The 16,456-nt window shown below is 33.9% G+C and overlaps 1 protein-coding gene across 1 annotated transcript in view; it reads left to right on the plus strand.

Moving 5' to 3' along the window:
- The first annotated feature begins 3,065 nt into the window (after positions 1-3,065).
- LOC123717626 (protein Wnt-11-like) overlaps positions 3,066-16,456 on the plus strand; it is a 50,054-nt gene continuing 36,663 nt past the window's right edge. Inside the window, exon 1 of the mRNA XM_045673716.1 lies at positions 3,066-3,205. Coding sequence (XP_045529672.1) covers positions 3,132-3,205 — 74 coding nt within the window. The 5' untranslated portion in view covers positions 3,066-3,131. The remainder of the gene's footprint in view (positions 3,206-16,456) is intronic.

Genomic DNA, 16,456 nt, shown 5'->3' on the forward strand with positions numbered 1-16,456 from the left:
TTGGAATACCTTTCAAATGCAAGTGGAGGAAGAGAGAGAGGTATGACAGGCCAACGCAAGGGGGGTCCGTGATCTCTGCACACACTTCGGGACAGCTTATTTAAATTAAAAAATAAATGTAGTCCCATTTTACTAACAATCCGCCATCTTGACTAGCAATAGGTTGCTTAAATTGTGAGATTAATTTGAAGCCTTCTGAACGCTGAATTAGCTTTATAGGTAGGAGTGTTATTCAGTACGAATAAACTATCTTTTACTTTGACGGTTTATTTTGGCGCAAACTATTTTGAGTATTTCGTTGATTTCACGTTTTGAATGCCTAGTTTTGATAATTTACATAAGACAGCATTTAAATAAAATTTGTAAAAATCACCATTTCTTAACATTTATATTATATTAATGCACTTTATAGTTAAAATAAATGTATCATAATTGATCTGTTTTTTATTAATTTCCTTCTTTATATAATGTTTTCGTCAAATTATTAATTATATTTAATGAATTTTATCACTTTATTTATTATGATTTACCGTTTAACTTCGCTTTTTGACATATAAGTATTGTCACCCTTATTTGTAAGGTAAGATTTAGCACTTTGACATGTCGGATCCGTCTCAATCAATGTCAATTGTGCTTATAGTGCATAAATTATTAAGAAAATATTTACGCATGTCACAAATATATAGTATTTACAATATTCTCAACCTACATACTAACAATAATAGTGAGACTTATCTTTAATTATCGTGATTTATGTGTCTTTTTACTTTTTTATTTTTAATGTATCATCTTTTTAGTTTAGTTTTTTTTTGTTCCTGTTTAGTTTTGTCTACTTGCCTATATTATGTAATTTAATACATTTTTATTTATTTTTTCTTTACTCACAGTGGTTGCCTGGAAGAGATCCCTCGAAAGCGATAAGGCCGCCAGTTGCCCTCATTTTCATTTAATTATGTTCAATTTTTTTATTGTATTGTAACGAAGTGTTAATAAATAATAAATAAAAAATGATTAATAGACAATAAAGTAATTTTAAAAAGTTTGCAAACTCTGTGTTATCTATAATACTGAAAATTCCTTGCTGTAATGCGATACTTACTCGATGAGCGTGAAAAGCACAAGGTAACATAAATGTAAATATATTAGTTATTTTTCTTAAACTGTTTTATCTACCAGGCGCCAAATTAAATAAAATTTAGTTATAAGCAATTATTTAATTAACGCCTTTATTTGAACCCAATACTCCAAATGGAACAAAATCTAAGTCGAACGAAAGACGAGACAATGTATTACCAGTTCAGAAATTCCTCTTAAATAATTTAAGGATAAAGCTCAGAATCGAGATGTGGAAGGGAATCCTCCCAAAAGGGATCCCATCTGCATCCCTTCCTTTCTCCACTGCATTGAAAAATCTTTTCTTCTCGACTTATGTTATAATTCTTTATGGTATTTCTGAACTGGTCGAACATTATCTCTGCTTTGTATGTGTTTTTAATGTTTTTAAGAGTATTTCGTTCGACTTTGATTTTGTTCCATTTGGACTCCAGTCTAACCAGGGACCGAAGGCTTCACTGGCTAAGGTCCCGAAATAATGACATTATCGCAGCTATTGTTGCCGTATAATGTAGGTGTCGCTACAGATAGAAGTTAGGGTTAAATAGCTCCTTCATATGTCGAAAACGTGTTGTATTTGAAGGACTCTGAAGTCTATATTACCTATGACTAACAAATGTCAAAAAGTTTCTGACATACGCGCTACGCATGACTCCCGTATCCATTCGAATTCTGAATCTTAGATCAATCTAACTTTTAAAACTATGAACTGTTGTCTCTGGAATCTGGAATGTCTCTTATTAATACAACAAAGAGGTCGTATATTTAAAAATAAATGTGTTTTTCAGTTATGAGTGTTTCGTCAAAAGCCAACTTATTTGACTTATTTCTGCTTAGTAGCGAACGGGTAAATAAGCACCGAATCCGCGCATAATAGACACAATCCTTCACAATGAACGAATGCCCACTCGACTGAATTGATAAGTGGGTTGTACCGTGGGGAGACGCCCGCCCGCCCGTAGAGTGCGCAGATGTGTCATTTTGATTTCTATGCGTTCTCTGTGAGGAAACTTGTTCGTGTAGAGAATGGGGTCTTATGTATGAACGTACTTTATGTTTTATATGCTATTTATTCGTTATCGTTTGAATATTGGGGTTAGATCTAAATGTAATCCAGTATAAACATAAAACTTAACTGTTAGATATGAACGTGTTAACTATTATCACAGGAGGCTTTTTACGAGTGCACGAATTTGTCGACACGAACTGTCATTTTCATACAAATTCACATTTCGACTTTCTACATACACTACCGTTAAGGCAGTGAAATAGTATAAAAATATAATAATAATGTATCAAATTCGTTTAAGAAATCTAAACGTATATTTCGTGTCTTCTGTATACAACACAAAATATTGTTGTCTTATTTTGTATTAACATTAGTTTTCCCGTCATCCAAGAAGTGATGTGAAGCATGAAAAATATCAGAATACTTTTATTATTTTAAATTTAAACAATTGTAAAGGATTTTGGCGAATTCAGTAATACTTTAGTCATATTTTAAGTCTAAGAGTAAATCATCATTGTCACCTATTCGACTTATTACTTATATAAAACACATAACAATTTGAACGTACGTCCTCATTATGTAAGCTTAGTAACTATGCTCGTTCACTGAGATGAAAACATGCAGAAGCTAAAGAAGATGAAGTTCAGAGTCAAAGCGGATAGAGTTACACAGCTATGGAGGTAGGGAGGATCCTCCGCCAGTCTATCCACTGATAAAAGAATAAACTGTTTCTAAAATTTGTATATTTGGCGTGCAAGTTACTGCATCTGTCATAAATCGTCAGCCTCAATAGCGAACAGAATATTATGGAGTATCTGGAAACAAGATACTCTTTGGACAGTCATTCGGCGCGGCGGGCGGCGCCGGCTGACCACTGGACACGCGAGTCCCGCAGGCGACAAGCGACTCCCGTGACCCACGCACGTTCCGGGAATAACGGGACCCGTGCATTTCGCGCCCGAATTTCGCTAACTTTTCGGAACATTCGTTGACATTTTTTGATTTAGTGATGCGCTGTTTTGTTGTGTTGTTCGTTTTATTTTTTGTTTTCCTACCGAAGCCGGCGGAGGCGATTCGATGGCTGTAAGTATTTATATACTATTTATTTAATTTAAGAAAATATCTGTTTTTGTTTAAAAATATTTTCAAATGATTAGAACATTAACCGTGCTTAACATATCTTATAAAATAACTTCTGATTAATTGGATCAATAAATAGTTCTAATTTTTTTCATGTCGGACAAAAGCTCTAAATGTTGTTTATTATGCATTCATCAGTGCAATAGCCCATGCAAGATGCGATTATTCCCGTTTTAATATCAACATAATTCCGACTGCGAAACCGCTTTACGAATATTGAGAGGATTTTGTTAGACGTAGCAATTATAGTAATAGGCATAGTCAGGATGCCTTAACAGTTCAATTTTATAAATATTAACTTAATGTTTTTCGTTAATAATTTCCTAATAAACTCTTTAAAATTATGTGTATTGAAAAGGTATAAAAGGATAAGGTGCATGGCACAAAAAGGTTGGTGGTGTAAAGACTGGGTTCAACTGCACCAGGTTTAACTGAATTTGTATGAAAATGACAGTTCGTGTGTCAAATTTTCATACGAAATTATTTTTCGACTTTCTACAGACTGTCAAGGCATCTTGTCTAAGCCCCAGGCTGTCTTGTAGAGGCATTCTCAAACAGGGAAATCGGTATAACAGAGAAGAAATCCATTTTGTTTCGTCATATACAAAGGAATATTTTTACAATGGGTTCTTTTTGCTTGTATTTTCTAATTTAAGAATCTCTTAAGTTCGATTATGTATTTCACTGTTAAGCTTATAATTCAATTGGTTTTGTGTATATATTTAATTATTGAGATACAAACTGAAAAAAGACTAGCTGTTGAGCATATTTTTAAGTACAAGTTGGATAAAAAATTTCCGTCACATTTTTCTTGGCCCTACCACGCTTGATTCGATGAGATTTGAAGCTATTAATAACAAAAATATATAATAACCATAACAATGATAGTAATAATTCTATTACAATTAATTAAATTCTGTAATAATGTTAGTAGTAAAGAGGTGATAATAAAACCCTCATAAGCCTTTTGTTAAACTTTATCTAATTTTATTTTATTTAACCAATTTCTGTAAAGTTGCCTCATTATTCGAAAAATAAGGTCATAAAAAAGTTTCAAATTTTTGTTATTTTATTGTACCTCGGAAGAGTCACCCACAACACAGGAATGTTCTAGTGTAGGGACTACTGACTGTAAAATAACGCAACAATAGGAGATTATTAATTAAGCAATAGTACAATTTTAACATTGCTAATAACTTCTTTATCTGTACATCATATGAAGTCAAAGACAAAATTTATTCATATAAGTAAACCATTACACTTATGAACGTCAGAATAGAAGTTAAATTAATTATAAATTTACATTTAATACCAGTTCGCAAGTCAAGGCCGTAGAACAGGCGAGAAGAACTGGCAAGAAATTCTCCACCGCTCTTTTTAATCGCCAAGTTTTGAGTCATACAAATTGTTTGAACTGAAGCAAATCAATCCCAAGGATTAGGATCCTTTAAATATTCTTCAAATTTAACGGTTAACGAGGGCTTTGAATTTGTTTAGTGATCATTCTCTAATTCCTCTTGGGACTTTGTTATGAAAATGATGGCCCCACATGGAATACTGTTCCACTTGACCGTATTCAAAGAAGAGCGATGCGAATCGTCGACGACCAATCACTTTCCGTGAGGCTTGATCCCTTGGCGTTGCGTAGAGATGTTAGGTCTCTCTGCATCTTCTACTGCATTTACCATGGGGAGTGCTCAGAAGAGTTGTTCGGTCTAATACCCGCAGCTGAGTTTCATTATCGGACGTGAAGGCAAAATACATAATACCATCCGTATCACCTTGACGTCTGTCGTTCCACAAATGAGCGGTTTCTAAGGCAGTTTTTGCCGCGCACCACCACTATGTGGAACCAGATGCCCACTGAAGTATTTCCGAACCAATTCGACTTAGGGTCCTTCAAGAAAAGAGCGTACCAATTCTGGAAAGGCCGGCAACGCACTTGCGAGCCTTCTGGCAATGTGAGTGTCCATGGGCGGCGGTATCGCTTCACATCAGGTGAGCCTCTTGCCCGTTTGCCTGCTATTACATTAAAAAAAACAATTTCCATATAACGAGTGGTTTATCTTCTGGAGCCTGGTTGTGCATACACTCAAATTAGTTATGTTTCGAGCACCTATTATACTGGTGAAAGTCATCAATAAATATTCTAACAATGAAACACCTCAAAAAAAAGTTTAGGTTGTATTTAAAAAGTAAGAATTACAAAATAACATATGAAGACTTTGATCCCTTTGGAGTAGACTCTGGGGCCATGGGGTTCAAGTGCACAGGTGCTAATTAAATATTTAAGTTGGCCCCTGGTAGATAATACTGGTGACCACAGAGTTGGTGCTTTCCTCGGTCGACGAATACGTATCGCAATACAGCGAGCCAGTGGCTTGAAGATGGACTGAACTTAAATCTTCAGTTAAACCTGGTGCAGTTGAACCCAGTCTTTACACCAGTGATTACCAACCTTTTTGTGCCATGCACCTTATCATTTTATACGTTTTCAATACACATAATTTTAAAGAGTTTATTAGGAAATTATTAACGAAAAACATTAAGTTAATATTTAGAAATTTTTGAATAGCGTCCCTTAACAATAGATATGCCTGTGGGGCATGGGTCTGACGTTGGGAAACACTGCTCGACTCCAAAGGTAACAAAATCAAATTTGGATGAAAGATTCTTTTCTTATTATTCTCTTCTTAGTATTTTCTTTGCACCCAACACACAACACAAAAAAGAATACAAAGAATAATTGGTTAAAGGTTTAATATCAGTCTTTTGTATTTATGTTCATATATTTTGTTTTTCAATGTAATCTGTTTTGGATTTGTGTCTACGTGTTTTATTTTATATTGGATATGTGTTATTAAGATTACTAATAAATAAAAAAGATTTATGATAATTAATATAAGAATTGTATACCTATTTTTATGGCTGATTTATGTGTGATTCTTTATAATTAATCCATCTTAGTCAACCACTTTCTTTGCAAATAAACTTATCATTATAATTAAATAATTTCTGTAAGTATTCATGCTGTGCAGAGCCACAGAGGAGAGTAAAAACGTTTTAAAGTGAATGTCTAAACTTATATTAATTAATATAATATAAGAAAACAATGTTTTAACCGGATTAAAGCTATTTGTATTATTATAAAGTTATAATTAAAATCGGAAAAAAATTAAATTAAAAATTATGTAAATAATTATAAGTTTATAATAATACAAATAGCTTTAATCCGGTCAAAAAATTGTTTTCTTTCATTTTGTAAAAGCTATGTTAACCAAAGACAATACTAATACAATATAAGTTTAGACATTAATAAAATATGTATACATAAATTAGGCACTAAGAAACTCACCATTTTATATATAGATATAATATGAAACGACTATTTTATTGTTCAATACGGAGATCTCAATCGCTAGTTGTATAGGCGAGCTTGGTAACTCGACTCCAATCCACCCTAATTGAACACTGCGCTAATGAGCAGCGTTGTTCCGCTGCAGCCCACAATTATTCGCCCCCGAGATTAAACCCGGAAATATCTCTGGAAATCCAAGCTTTGACGTCAATCCAATTGGACTATCGATTCCAATTATTTTGCACAAACATCCTAATGATTGGATTAACTCAAGGTAACAACTACAGAATATATTTTTACAAATAACATAGTGAATAATTCCATCGTGTTGTAACTCAAAAGAGAAAACGTACGTCTAAAACTAATATAAGCGTACGACCATATATGGAAATTGTATTCGTTTTTACAACCACAAATTTACCATCCAAAATTTGAGAACTATCACTGAATAAAAGCTCTCGTTAAACGTAGATTAAGGAATGAAGCTTTTTATAAATTTGACAATTATTTAAATGATCGTAATACTTGCAATTGATTTGCTCCAATTCAAACAGTTTGTACGACTCAAAACGTGGCGATAAAAAAGAGTGGATGAGAGTTTCTTGCCAGTTCCTCTTGCCCGCTCTACGCCCACGAATTGCGAATCAGTAGTAAATTTAAATTTAGAATCAATTCAACATCTTTTCTGTTGACGTTCATAAGTGTACTAGTTTATCAACATAATTATAGCTTTTTTGAGTTTGATCCCTAGAGCCCTAGACCTAAAAAGTCGACGGCGAGTGTCAGGCACAGCAAGCTCACTTACTTGCCGTTTAGATTAATAAATCTGAGGCCCAGACCTATAAAAGTTGTAGCGCCACAGATTTATTTTATTTCTACAAATAACAGACAATAGATAAAATATATATAGCATGAAAGTATATTTACGTAAATTGGAACGAACTGCATTCCTTCACGGACGCTGTCAGCCGAAATAATAATTACTTAAAGCAAATCCAAAGAAGCCGTTTAAATATATAAACAATAGTAAGTCTCAACGTGATTTAATCTAAATCATTTGAGAAATAAATTAGTAATTTATTTATTAATAACTTTATTGTAAACGGAAATACAAATGCTTAAAAACACGTATTATTATATACTTATAGACATAATTATATTTCGTAGATTAATTATATATACTGTGTTAACTGATGTTTAACTTGTTTGTTAGTCTGTGGACAAGAGGCTAGTTTTGGCCTGTCATTTAAATTTGTATACGAAGATTTTTTTGTTAGAACATTTTGGATTGGTTATAGAAGAAATAAGATAAAATTGATTGTTATGAAATAAAATTACAAACTCTAAATACATATTTTTGCAACAGATTTGAGTTTTAATCATCATATATATATAATACGTTCATCTAAATCAATATTTATTCATAGTACATGAACGTCAATATAAAAAAAAACTATTTTATTAAATTTTACTACCAATTACCAAGTTAATCTCGTAGAGCAAGTAGATCTCACAACTAACAACTCTTTTTAATCGCCATATTTGGTTACCAAGGATAATAATTAATACCTCGAACGAATTATATTTCTTATTCTTTTTAATTTAAAGTACTGTCAATGTCATGAGCCGATCAACAACCTAGCCTCTATACTAATCAGCGACGTTTAACAAGCAACCTCAATGATTATCAGCTGTTAATAAACGGGCTAGCTTATGTTCAGGTCATTCGGGTGAATGACAGAAGATGAAACATTTGACATAAAAAAATGCTATAAGGAAATTAAGAGCGACACTTTTGTCAGGTGGCAGAAAGTGGAACTAAATTGAAATGGCTAGGCAAGTAATGAAGTTAAACCGTGGTTTTCAACTCTGACGCTTGGTAGAGGTACTTCGACCCTTATTGGTATGAGGCTGGGCCATGCATGCATTCCCTTGCATTTAGCAAGGCTTAACCTTTTACCTAACGATATTTGTCAATGTGGCATATATTCTTTGCCTGTCCTCAACATGACCGTTCCGCTTCTATTTCCTCGCTTTTGTCCATTAAAATTCCTTTTCCTACTTCAATGTCTATCCTTCTATCTAATATAAATATTGATGTATATAGAATTTTAGCCAGTTTCATTTTTCATAACAATATAAAATTATAATCATTTATGTACTTATTATATACCTAATTTCACACTTCCTAACTTTTTTACATGGGTGACGCACAAACCGCCAAGAAAGGGAAAAAAAAGTAATGAAGCGTCACCGATCCAAGTTCTTTCATATTTGCCTAGCTGTATCAAATTACTGAATATCGATGAAGCCGCTTCTTAGTTAAAACAGCAAGCAAACTCACTTTTTCGCACAGACTATTAATTTTAATAACCATAAGTTATCAACTCCCTTAGATACTTAAGCGATGCATATTTTACCGATTCAATTTTATTATTTGTTTCTTTTCTGTTTTTTAACAAGTTTTGATGGTCGGACATTTTTAAATAAATATTTTGGTAAACTTCTTCAAATATTTTTTATACGCGAAAACAGTGTTGTGGGATTTTTCAAGTATTCAGTCTGAATTTAAATAAGTTCACATCTAACGGAATTAAGATCTTGTCCTATGATTTTTTTAGAAGGCAGACTGGCAGGAGGCTAAACTGATGTTAAGTGATACCACCCATAGACACTGCCATGGACTGATATTAAACATTCGCTTCAACTGTGAACGAAAACATCGTAAAGAAACCGGATGTCTTAGAATGTCGACTGCGTCAGGCACAGAAGGCTGATCATCTTCTTGCTTATTAGATTGAAAAAAATAGCACTGACTGATACTGACACATTCTCATATCAAATATCAATTTTAGTATATTAAGTTAGGCTAGAGCGTAATTTTCCATAATGAAGTAAAAGTAAAAAAAAAGATTTCTGTTTCGTGATTTTGTTTTTATGAGGAATTATTTGTTGACACTGAGAAATCTGTTATTGCCTAGACGTGATTCGAACGCACAAGCACAAAGTTGAGCACTTAATAAATATATAGTTTATTTGCAAAGAAAGTTGTACATTTATATAGATTTACTAGCTGCCCCCGTGAACTTCGTTTCTCCTTAATGTGGTTTTAGTTAGCCTTAATACCGTGACACGAAAGAATAATTTCACTGTATTATCGTCACTATAATTTGAATTTGATTTACACTTCGGTCTAAGTAACACGTGGTTGGCTATGCTAACACCAAACATTAAAAAGTATAAATAATTCAATTTCACGGTATTTCGTTTACTACATAATAAATGTATACTTTAGCCTCAATAACACGTGGTAATCATGATATTGAATTGTAGCTTATAGGACACGTTTGTCGGTTTACCATAGCAGTGCCATCTATTGATTACTTACTCAATCCAGTCGAAGAGTATCGACATCTGTTAGAATCTTTTGGAGTTAACAGATAATTGTGACTGTCAATTAATTATATACAAATAATTTGCATTAAAATACAATTGCGACTATAATTAAATATCTAAGCTATCCTATCTCTTAAGTTGGACCAGACTGCTCACGGTGTGCCAATTTAATTTAAAATCGGTTAAGTAGTTAGGAGTCCATCGCGGACAAACATCGTGACAGGAGATTTATATATATTAAGATTACAAAAACCAGCAAACCATATAAAATACGCATGGAAATGTCATATTAATTTTCCTTTAATTTATAATTGCTGTCAATACTTATGGTCTAATTACTGCCTATAAACGCACCTTGCCTTTAAAAAAAACCCTTGAAGCAGTTATCTATAGCTTCTAGGAAGGTGATTAAATAGTTCGATACCCATGGCGTAACATATCGTTTGAACATATCATGGTGCACCATGCAGGCATTTCCCTTGGTATAGGCAAGTTCCTTTCAAAGTTCTAAACAGTTTTGGATGCTTTTTTACAGTCATAAGAAGTGCAAAGCATCCTGCTATGGAATTCCTTAGGTCTTTAAATTTATCTAAAAATCTTCTTTTTGATCACTTTTCTTCTGCCTCGTAATTAGCTACTTATATATCTATTAATTGTAACTCTGTTAACACTTGGACTAGCTTGTTCATTTTTGTTTATATATTATTTTATTTTTACATATATTTTTTTGTTTTTCTTGTGATTTTACTTTATTTTGTGTTCTTCTTTGTTATAGTTATACACTTCTGCACTATTTCATTAAGGGTTGCCTGGAAGAAATCGCTTGTTTGCGATAAGGCCGCCCGTTGCCTTATTACTTATGTAACCTCTTTTTATATGTATTTTTGTAAAAAGTAAGAAACTGTGAATAAATAATTAAATAAACTAGACCAACACTGCTTTTAGTACAGTCATTGATAACTTATTTCGTAAAATTTTCATTACTTAAATCTCGCCAGAAATCTATGAATCAGTATTTTACTAAACATTCACTGAAAGGAGCAAAATGGCGACCCTTACGTAACAATAATTCTGGAGAAATTTCGCTTAGTTAGATGTCAGGTAGACCGAAAAAAATAAATTCTCCGATTCAACTTGTTCCGTGCATCTGGCGTCACAAAGGCTTCTTAATGCCCTCTCCGATATTTTTATATGACCATTTAGTTTTATGATTTTTGTTCCCGCAACTTTAGTATGTACTATATTTACGTTGTACAGCCCTAGAGTTTCACCTTACGTTTGTAAAAATAATAATAAAAACTTTATTCGTGACGAATAGGTTGTGACAAAATTCATATATCGCTAGTCCCTGTGATGTGGGTAACTCAAAGAAGGTTTAGTTACAACTAGTATTGTCTTTGCTTAACATAGCTTTTACACGTTGAAAGGAAACAATTTTATAACCGGATTAAAGCTATTTGTATATATATATATATATAGCTATATATAGCTTTAATCCGGTTAAAAAATTGTATTCTTTTAATAGTTACAACTATTCAAGCACAAGTCTTATAAGACCATTAAGTATGTGTGAAAGGGTGTGTGTGCGCATGAATTTAAGAGTAACGCTGGCCATAGACTGACCGCATGCAGGCGAGACCAACTGCTTTAGAGCGGTCTCCGCACAGCGATCTGAAGTTTCCATACTACATTAATATCCGCAATACACGGACCGCTCGAGCAGTTCCTGAGCAGTCCGTTCCTATCGGCCTAAAATACTAACAAATTTATTAAGAAACCACGGACATTCTAAGGTAGTTGAAAAAGTTTTAGTGTCTTCTCTCAGCTGGGGATACAAAGTATGAAATATTCGCCCGTAGTACCCACGCACTACGGTGTCTTCTGCGCCTACGCTGGCGTAATAGTAGTACAAGAAGCAGTGTGTTCATCGAGATCCATCTTGTAAATGAACTCGCATCATTTTGCGGTCGTGTTGCAGACGTGTACGACTTCAACGCGACCGCTCTACAGCAGTCGGTCTCGACTGCAACATGTGGTACGTCTATGGCCAGCGTAATAGTTGTTATAAGCGTGTGCTGTGTCTGTGTTAGTTTTTGGCATCTCAGAGTCATGCCAAGATAGATAGTAAAACCTCCGTAGCAATTCAGTATAACAATTCAGCTAGCGCAATTTTTATGTGATTAATGTTTATCTGGATGAAGTTTTATTATAAAGTAGGGGAGATGGAAAGAAGCGTTGGCGAAACAGTCCTTTATTTTAGCGTCGGGAATACAAATCGTCTGTTCTTAGATCTGTCCGGATTTGTTAGTCCGTTAGTTTGTGACATATTAAACAGATCGCTAAGAGTTTTCGTATTGAATAAGTTTTTGTTTCTAGGTGGAGTTGACCTATTTTAATATTAAAATAGATTTAGTTACACATACAATTTATACGTCCATTATCACTCGGTTCTTTACATGCGTAGACGCTTCGACAAAAGGATATAAATAGAAAGAAATGGTTTTTTCGGTCTGTTTGATTTCTGTATCTGTTCCATGATCATTTGTCAATCTAATAAGCAACCTCATGTGCCTGACACACGCCGTTTTTGGGTCTAAGTTCTCCTCGCGATGTTTTACTGCACCGTTCGAGCGAATGTTTAATACACATAGAAAGTCCATTGGTGCACAGCTGAGGACGGGTCCTACCTAGCCCGAATCATTAAAAAAATAACTTTTTAAGCGACCAGCTGCTTCTCAGATGCTTTAGCATTCCTTGCTAAATGACTGCGGAACTGTACGTCGCTCGATATGTCGACAGCGAGTATTCCGATACAAGCTGAGGCTTTTAGGGGGGTGTCTGTGAATAGCGGTGCTACATCAGTTATGGAAAAATGATGAGAGTAAATTTTTACGATGCGCGCACACCGTCACCAATAACCGACACCCTGAAGTTAGCTATAGTCAACAGTTTAGTTTTTCCTCTTCAAGCTTCTTTAATTTTAACCCTGTAAAATTCTGTGTCATTTTGAAGTTCTTTCGGCGCAAAAGGGTATTTTTTTTACGGATGAAACGCAATAATAATAATATTAGCGTCACAAAGATGTTCCGTGTTTGAGTCGAAGAAAAGAGAGAGAGCGATTGCGACTGATTGACAGAGAGTGAGAAGGATCGAGAGTAAGGGAAATCGAGAAAACATACACGCTATTGGTTGGTGTATTCGTTTAGTAGTTAAATATTAGAACTTTAGTTGGCAATTCTGTCACATAACGTTATCATTACCATCACCACGCATACAGTGTGTAAACAGTGTGAATATAGATATACAAATACATGGAGTGATCATATACTGGTACATGATCACTCTATGTATGATGATTAGAGCTTTTACGTTAGTAACAATGAGAGCAGTGTTGGCCTAGTGGCTTAAGCATGCGACGCTCATCCCTAAGGTCGTAGGTTCGATCCCCGGCTGTGCACCATTGGATTTTCTTTCTATGTGCGCATTCAACATTAGCTCGAACGGTGAAGGAAAACATCGTGAGGAAACCGGATTGTCTTAGAGCCAAAAAGTCGACGGCGTGCACCTACTTGCATATTCGATTAACAAATGATCATGAAACAGATACAGAATCTGAGGCCCAGACCTAAAAAGGTTGTAGAGCCATTGATTATTATTATAATTACTATTTTACAAAGAAGTTTTACTTACACTTTTTATATTTAAATTATAATTTATACTTTATTTTGCTACTCAGTATATAACTGGGAAGACAAACTCCTAAAAAGACAGTTGTTGATAACAGGATTCTGTGGACACGTGTGTTGTTTAATTATAATTATTATTATAAAAGTGTATTACGTATAAATAAACTTACCTTTATATTATGAACGTATGAACGAAGCACATCTGTGGGTGAAGGTAAAGTACGGTCTTAAGATTTATTTTATTACTGAAATTTTTTCCCGTTTCCGGATTTTTGTTACGCTTACTTTCTCGGTTTAAGTGTTCATAAATCCATTGAGACATTTCTATGTTGGTTTCAGTGTAATTATATTTTTATTTGTTATAGCGATTCTATAATAACGTATTTCAAATATATCACAATAAGAAACTTCATATAAAATCGACGAATGCGATTAAAGAAATTTGCGTCACCAAGTTTAGTTTTAGAGCATAAAAAGCGCGCCAATTTGGCTAATCTGTGGATGCGTCAGCTTTAGCACCAACTTTACTTTTGACAACCAATTATTATAAGTTTTCCAGCGTATTAGATATAAATTTTGTACATTTCAAATTCAAACTAAGAATGTAGCCTGTAATTTTATTTTGGGATTTACAATCTATATTTTACCCTTATTTTTGGTTTGTAAAACGATCTTGATGATTGATAATTATTGTCATATGAAAATTCAAAAATGGAATCCTCTTTGTTTAATCCATAGATATTTCATTTTATGAAACAAATTTGACAGTGTTTTAAATTACGAATTATTTATTTCAAGACAACGAAAGGTAAAAGACAAATTTATTTCTATTTAAAATATAGTCTTATTACACACAATTAAAAATCCTTGCTTATTTAAAACAAAGCTTATTTCACCTTACTATAGGGCTTCACGTGCTAATTTTGCTGAGTGCTTATATGTATAAGGTACCCTATTTTTAGCTAACTCTATAGTTGTGTAGGGTATATCGATTCTAACAAAAAGGTTTCATTGTTCACGTACAATGAATGATTCACTTCGTAACCAGGTTTTATTTAAAAATAAGTTTAATAACACTTCCTACTTTACTTAGATGGAATATTCTAGATTCGATTTAGACCGAAAATTTTATGTTTTCACTGATAGAACACCAGTTTTGACTCTGTATGAAACTGTATATCTGTAGATCTAGCAGTGTTGGATTAGTGGTTTCAACATGCGACTCATTCCTGAGGTCGTAGGTCGATCCCCGGCTGTGCACCAATGGACTCTTTATGTGCGTGTTTAAAATTCGACGTAGGTTCCTTCAAGAAAAGACTCGCGAGCCCTCCGGCGTTGATTGTGGTCCATGAGCGGCGGTATCACTTTAGATCAGGTGAGCCGTGATCCGTTTGACATGTGTTCTATAAATATAACATTTTTATATACTCGAGAATAAAATTTTCATTGGACTCAAGAAATTATTTCATACGTTAATGTATAATAAGATCGCTTTATACACATTGTCTCAAAAATAACAGTAAGGAAAGTCAAAACGCATTCTCAAAAAAAGCGCAACAAATCGCCACTCACGAGTCATTTGGTCTGACACGAATTTATCAGCGCCGCTCTGCTCTTTATTTACGCCGACGCTTTGCCCTGACAAATTCATAAATTACCGACATCCTTGCAGTTTGTTCGCCTTATTTATTAACCGATTTCTTGTTTAGCCGCATCGACAAACCCTTTGAAGTGTGACGCATTTATCAATGAGCCGTGGTTTTAGTTACGAACTAATTATGATAATGATTCAACGCTTCAGTATGCAACGTACAAATGCTGTTGGCCTGGTCCAACTCGATTTGGGCTACTGTAATCTTTAAAGATCCTTTTTTATACATTTCTTTTTGACGTTCATAAGTGTACTTTGTGTTACCTATATCAATGATTCTTGACTTTGACTTTGTCAAATTTATACACGTGTCTTTTGATTGTTAGGGCTAACTAAATATCATATAACATGTAGCGCCATCTATCTGACATACGAACTTATCAGCACACCTAATAAGTTCCGGTTACAATAGTTTTTTAGCATTAGAAAGTTGCATTGTAATAAAATTATTTTAGTCACATATTTCCAATAAATATACAGTATTTACAAATATTCTTAATCTACATAGTAATATAAAACAATTATATTAAATACGTCAAGAGAAAAAACTGTGGTCACTTGGCTTACGCCCATATGCAACAGTGTACCAGAATTGATTCCTGAAAACCTGAGCTAATGTAAACACTAATAATTACTAAAAAAAAATATTTAGAAAATGAAAATGAATTTAAAAAGTTTGGTCCCTGTAGCAGTGGCGTAAGTATACCATCTGGGGCCCTTGGCAATTTCTTTTCGTGGGGCCCTATCAATAAAAATCGTCACGTTGTACTCAGTTTAATTTTAATAAACTTCAAAAATTTCAGCGTACTCAATTACACGTTGTATATGTCCCACTAATACCACAATAATAACTCCTCTCTTAGGCGAAAGGGAATGGTTTGAGTCCCCAAGCTAGGCCAATGTGTATTGCATTCATCTATAGAAAATAATATCTCAATGTATTCATGTATTATTCTTGACCGAAAAACTTTACTAGTTTCCGGTGTAGATTAATTAAATAAAACGTGAGGAAACCTGCATACACTTACAATGATAAGGAAATAAAAAAAACATTGAGCTCGCGGCCTTTTGGTCAGGGACCCTCTTGTATCGGGGGCCCTCTT

The sequence above is a fragment of the Pieris brassicae genome, chromosome 13, assembly GCF_905147105.1.
Source record: "Pieris brassicae chromosome 13, ilPieBrab1.1, whole genome shotgun sequence".
NCBI lineage: Eukaryota > Metazoa > Arthropoda > Insecta > Lepidoptera > Pieridae > Pieris > Pieris brassicae.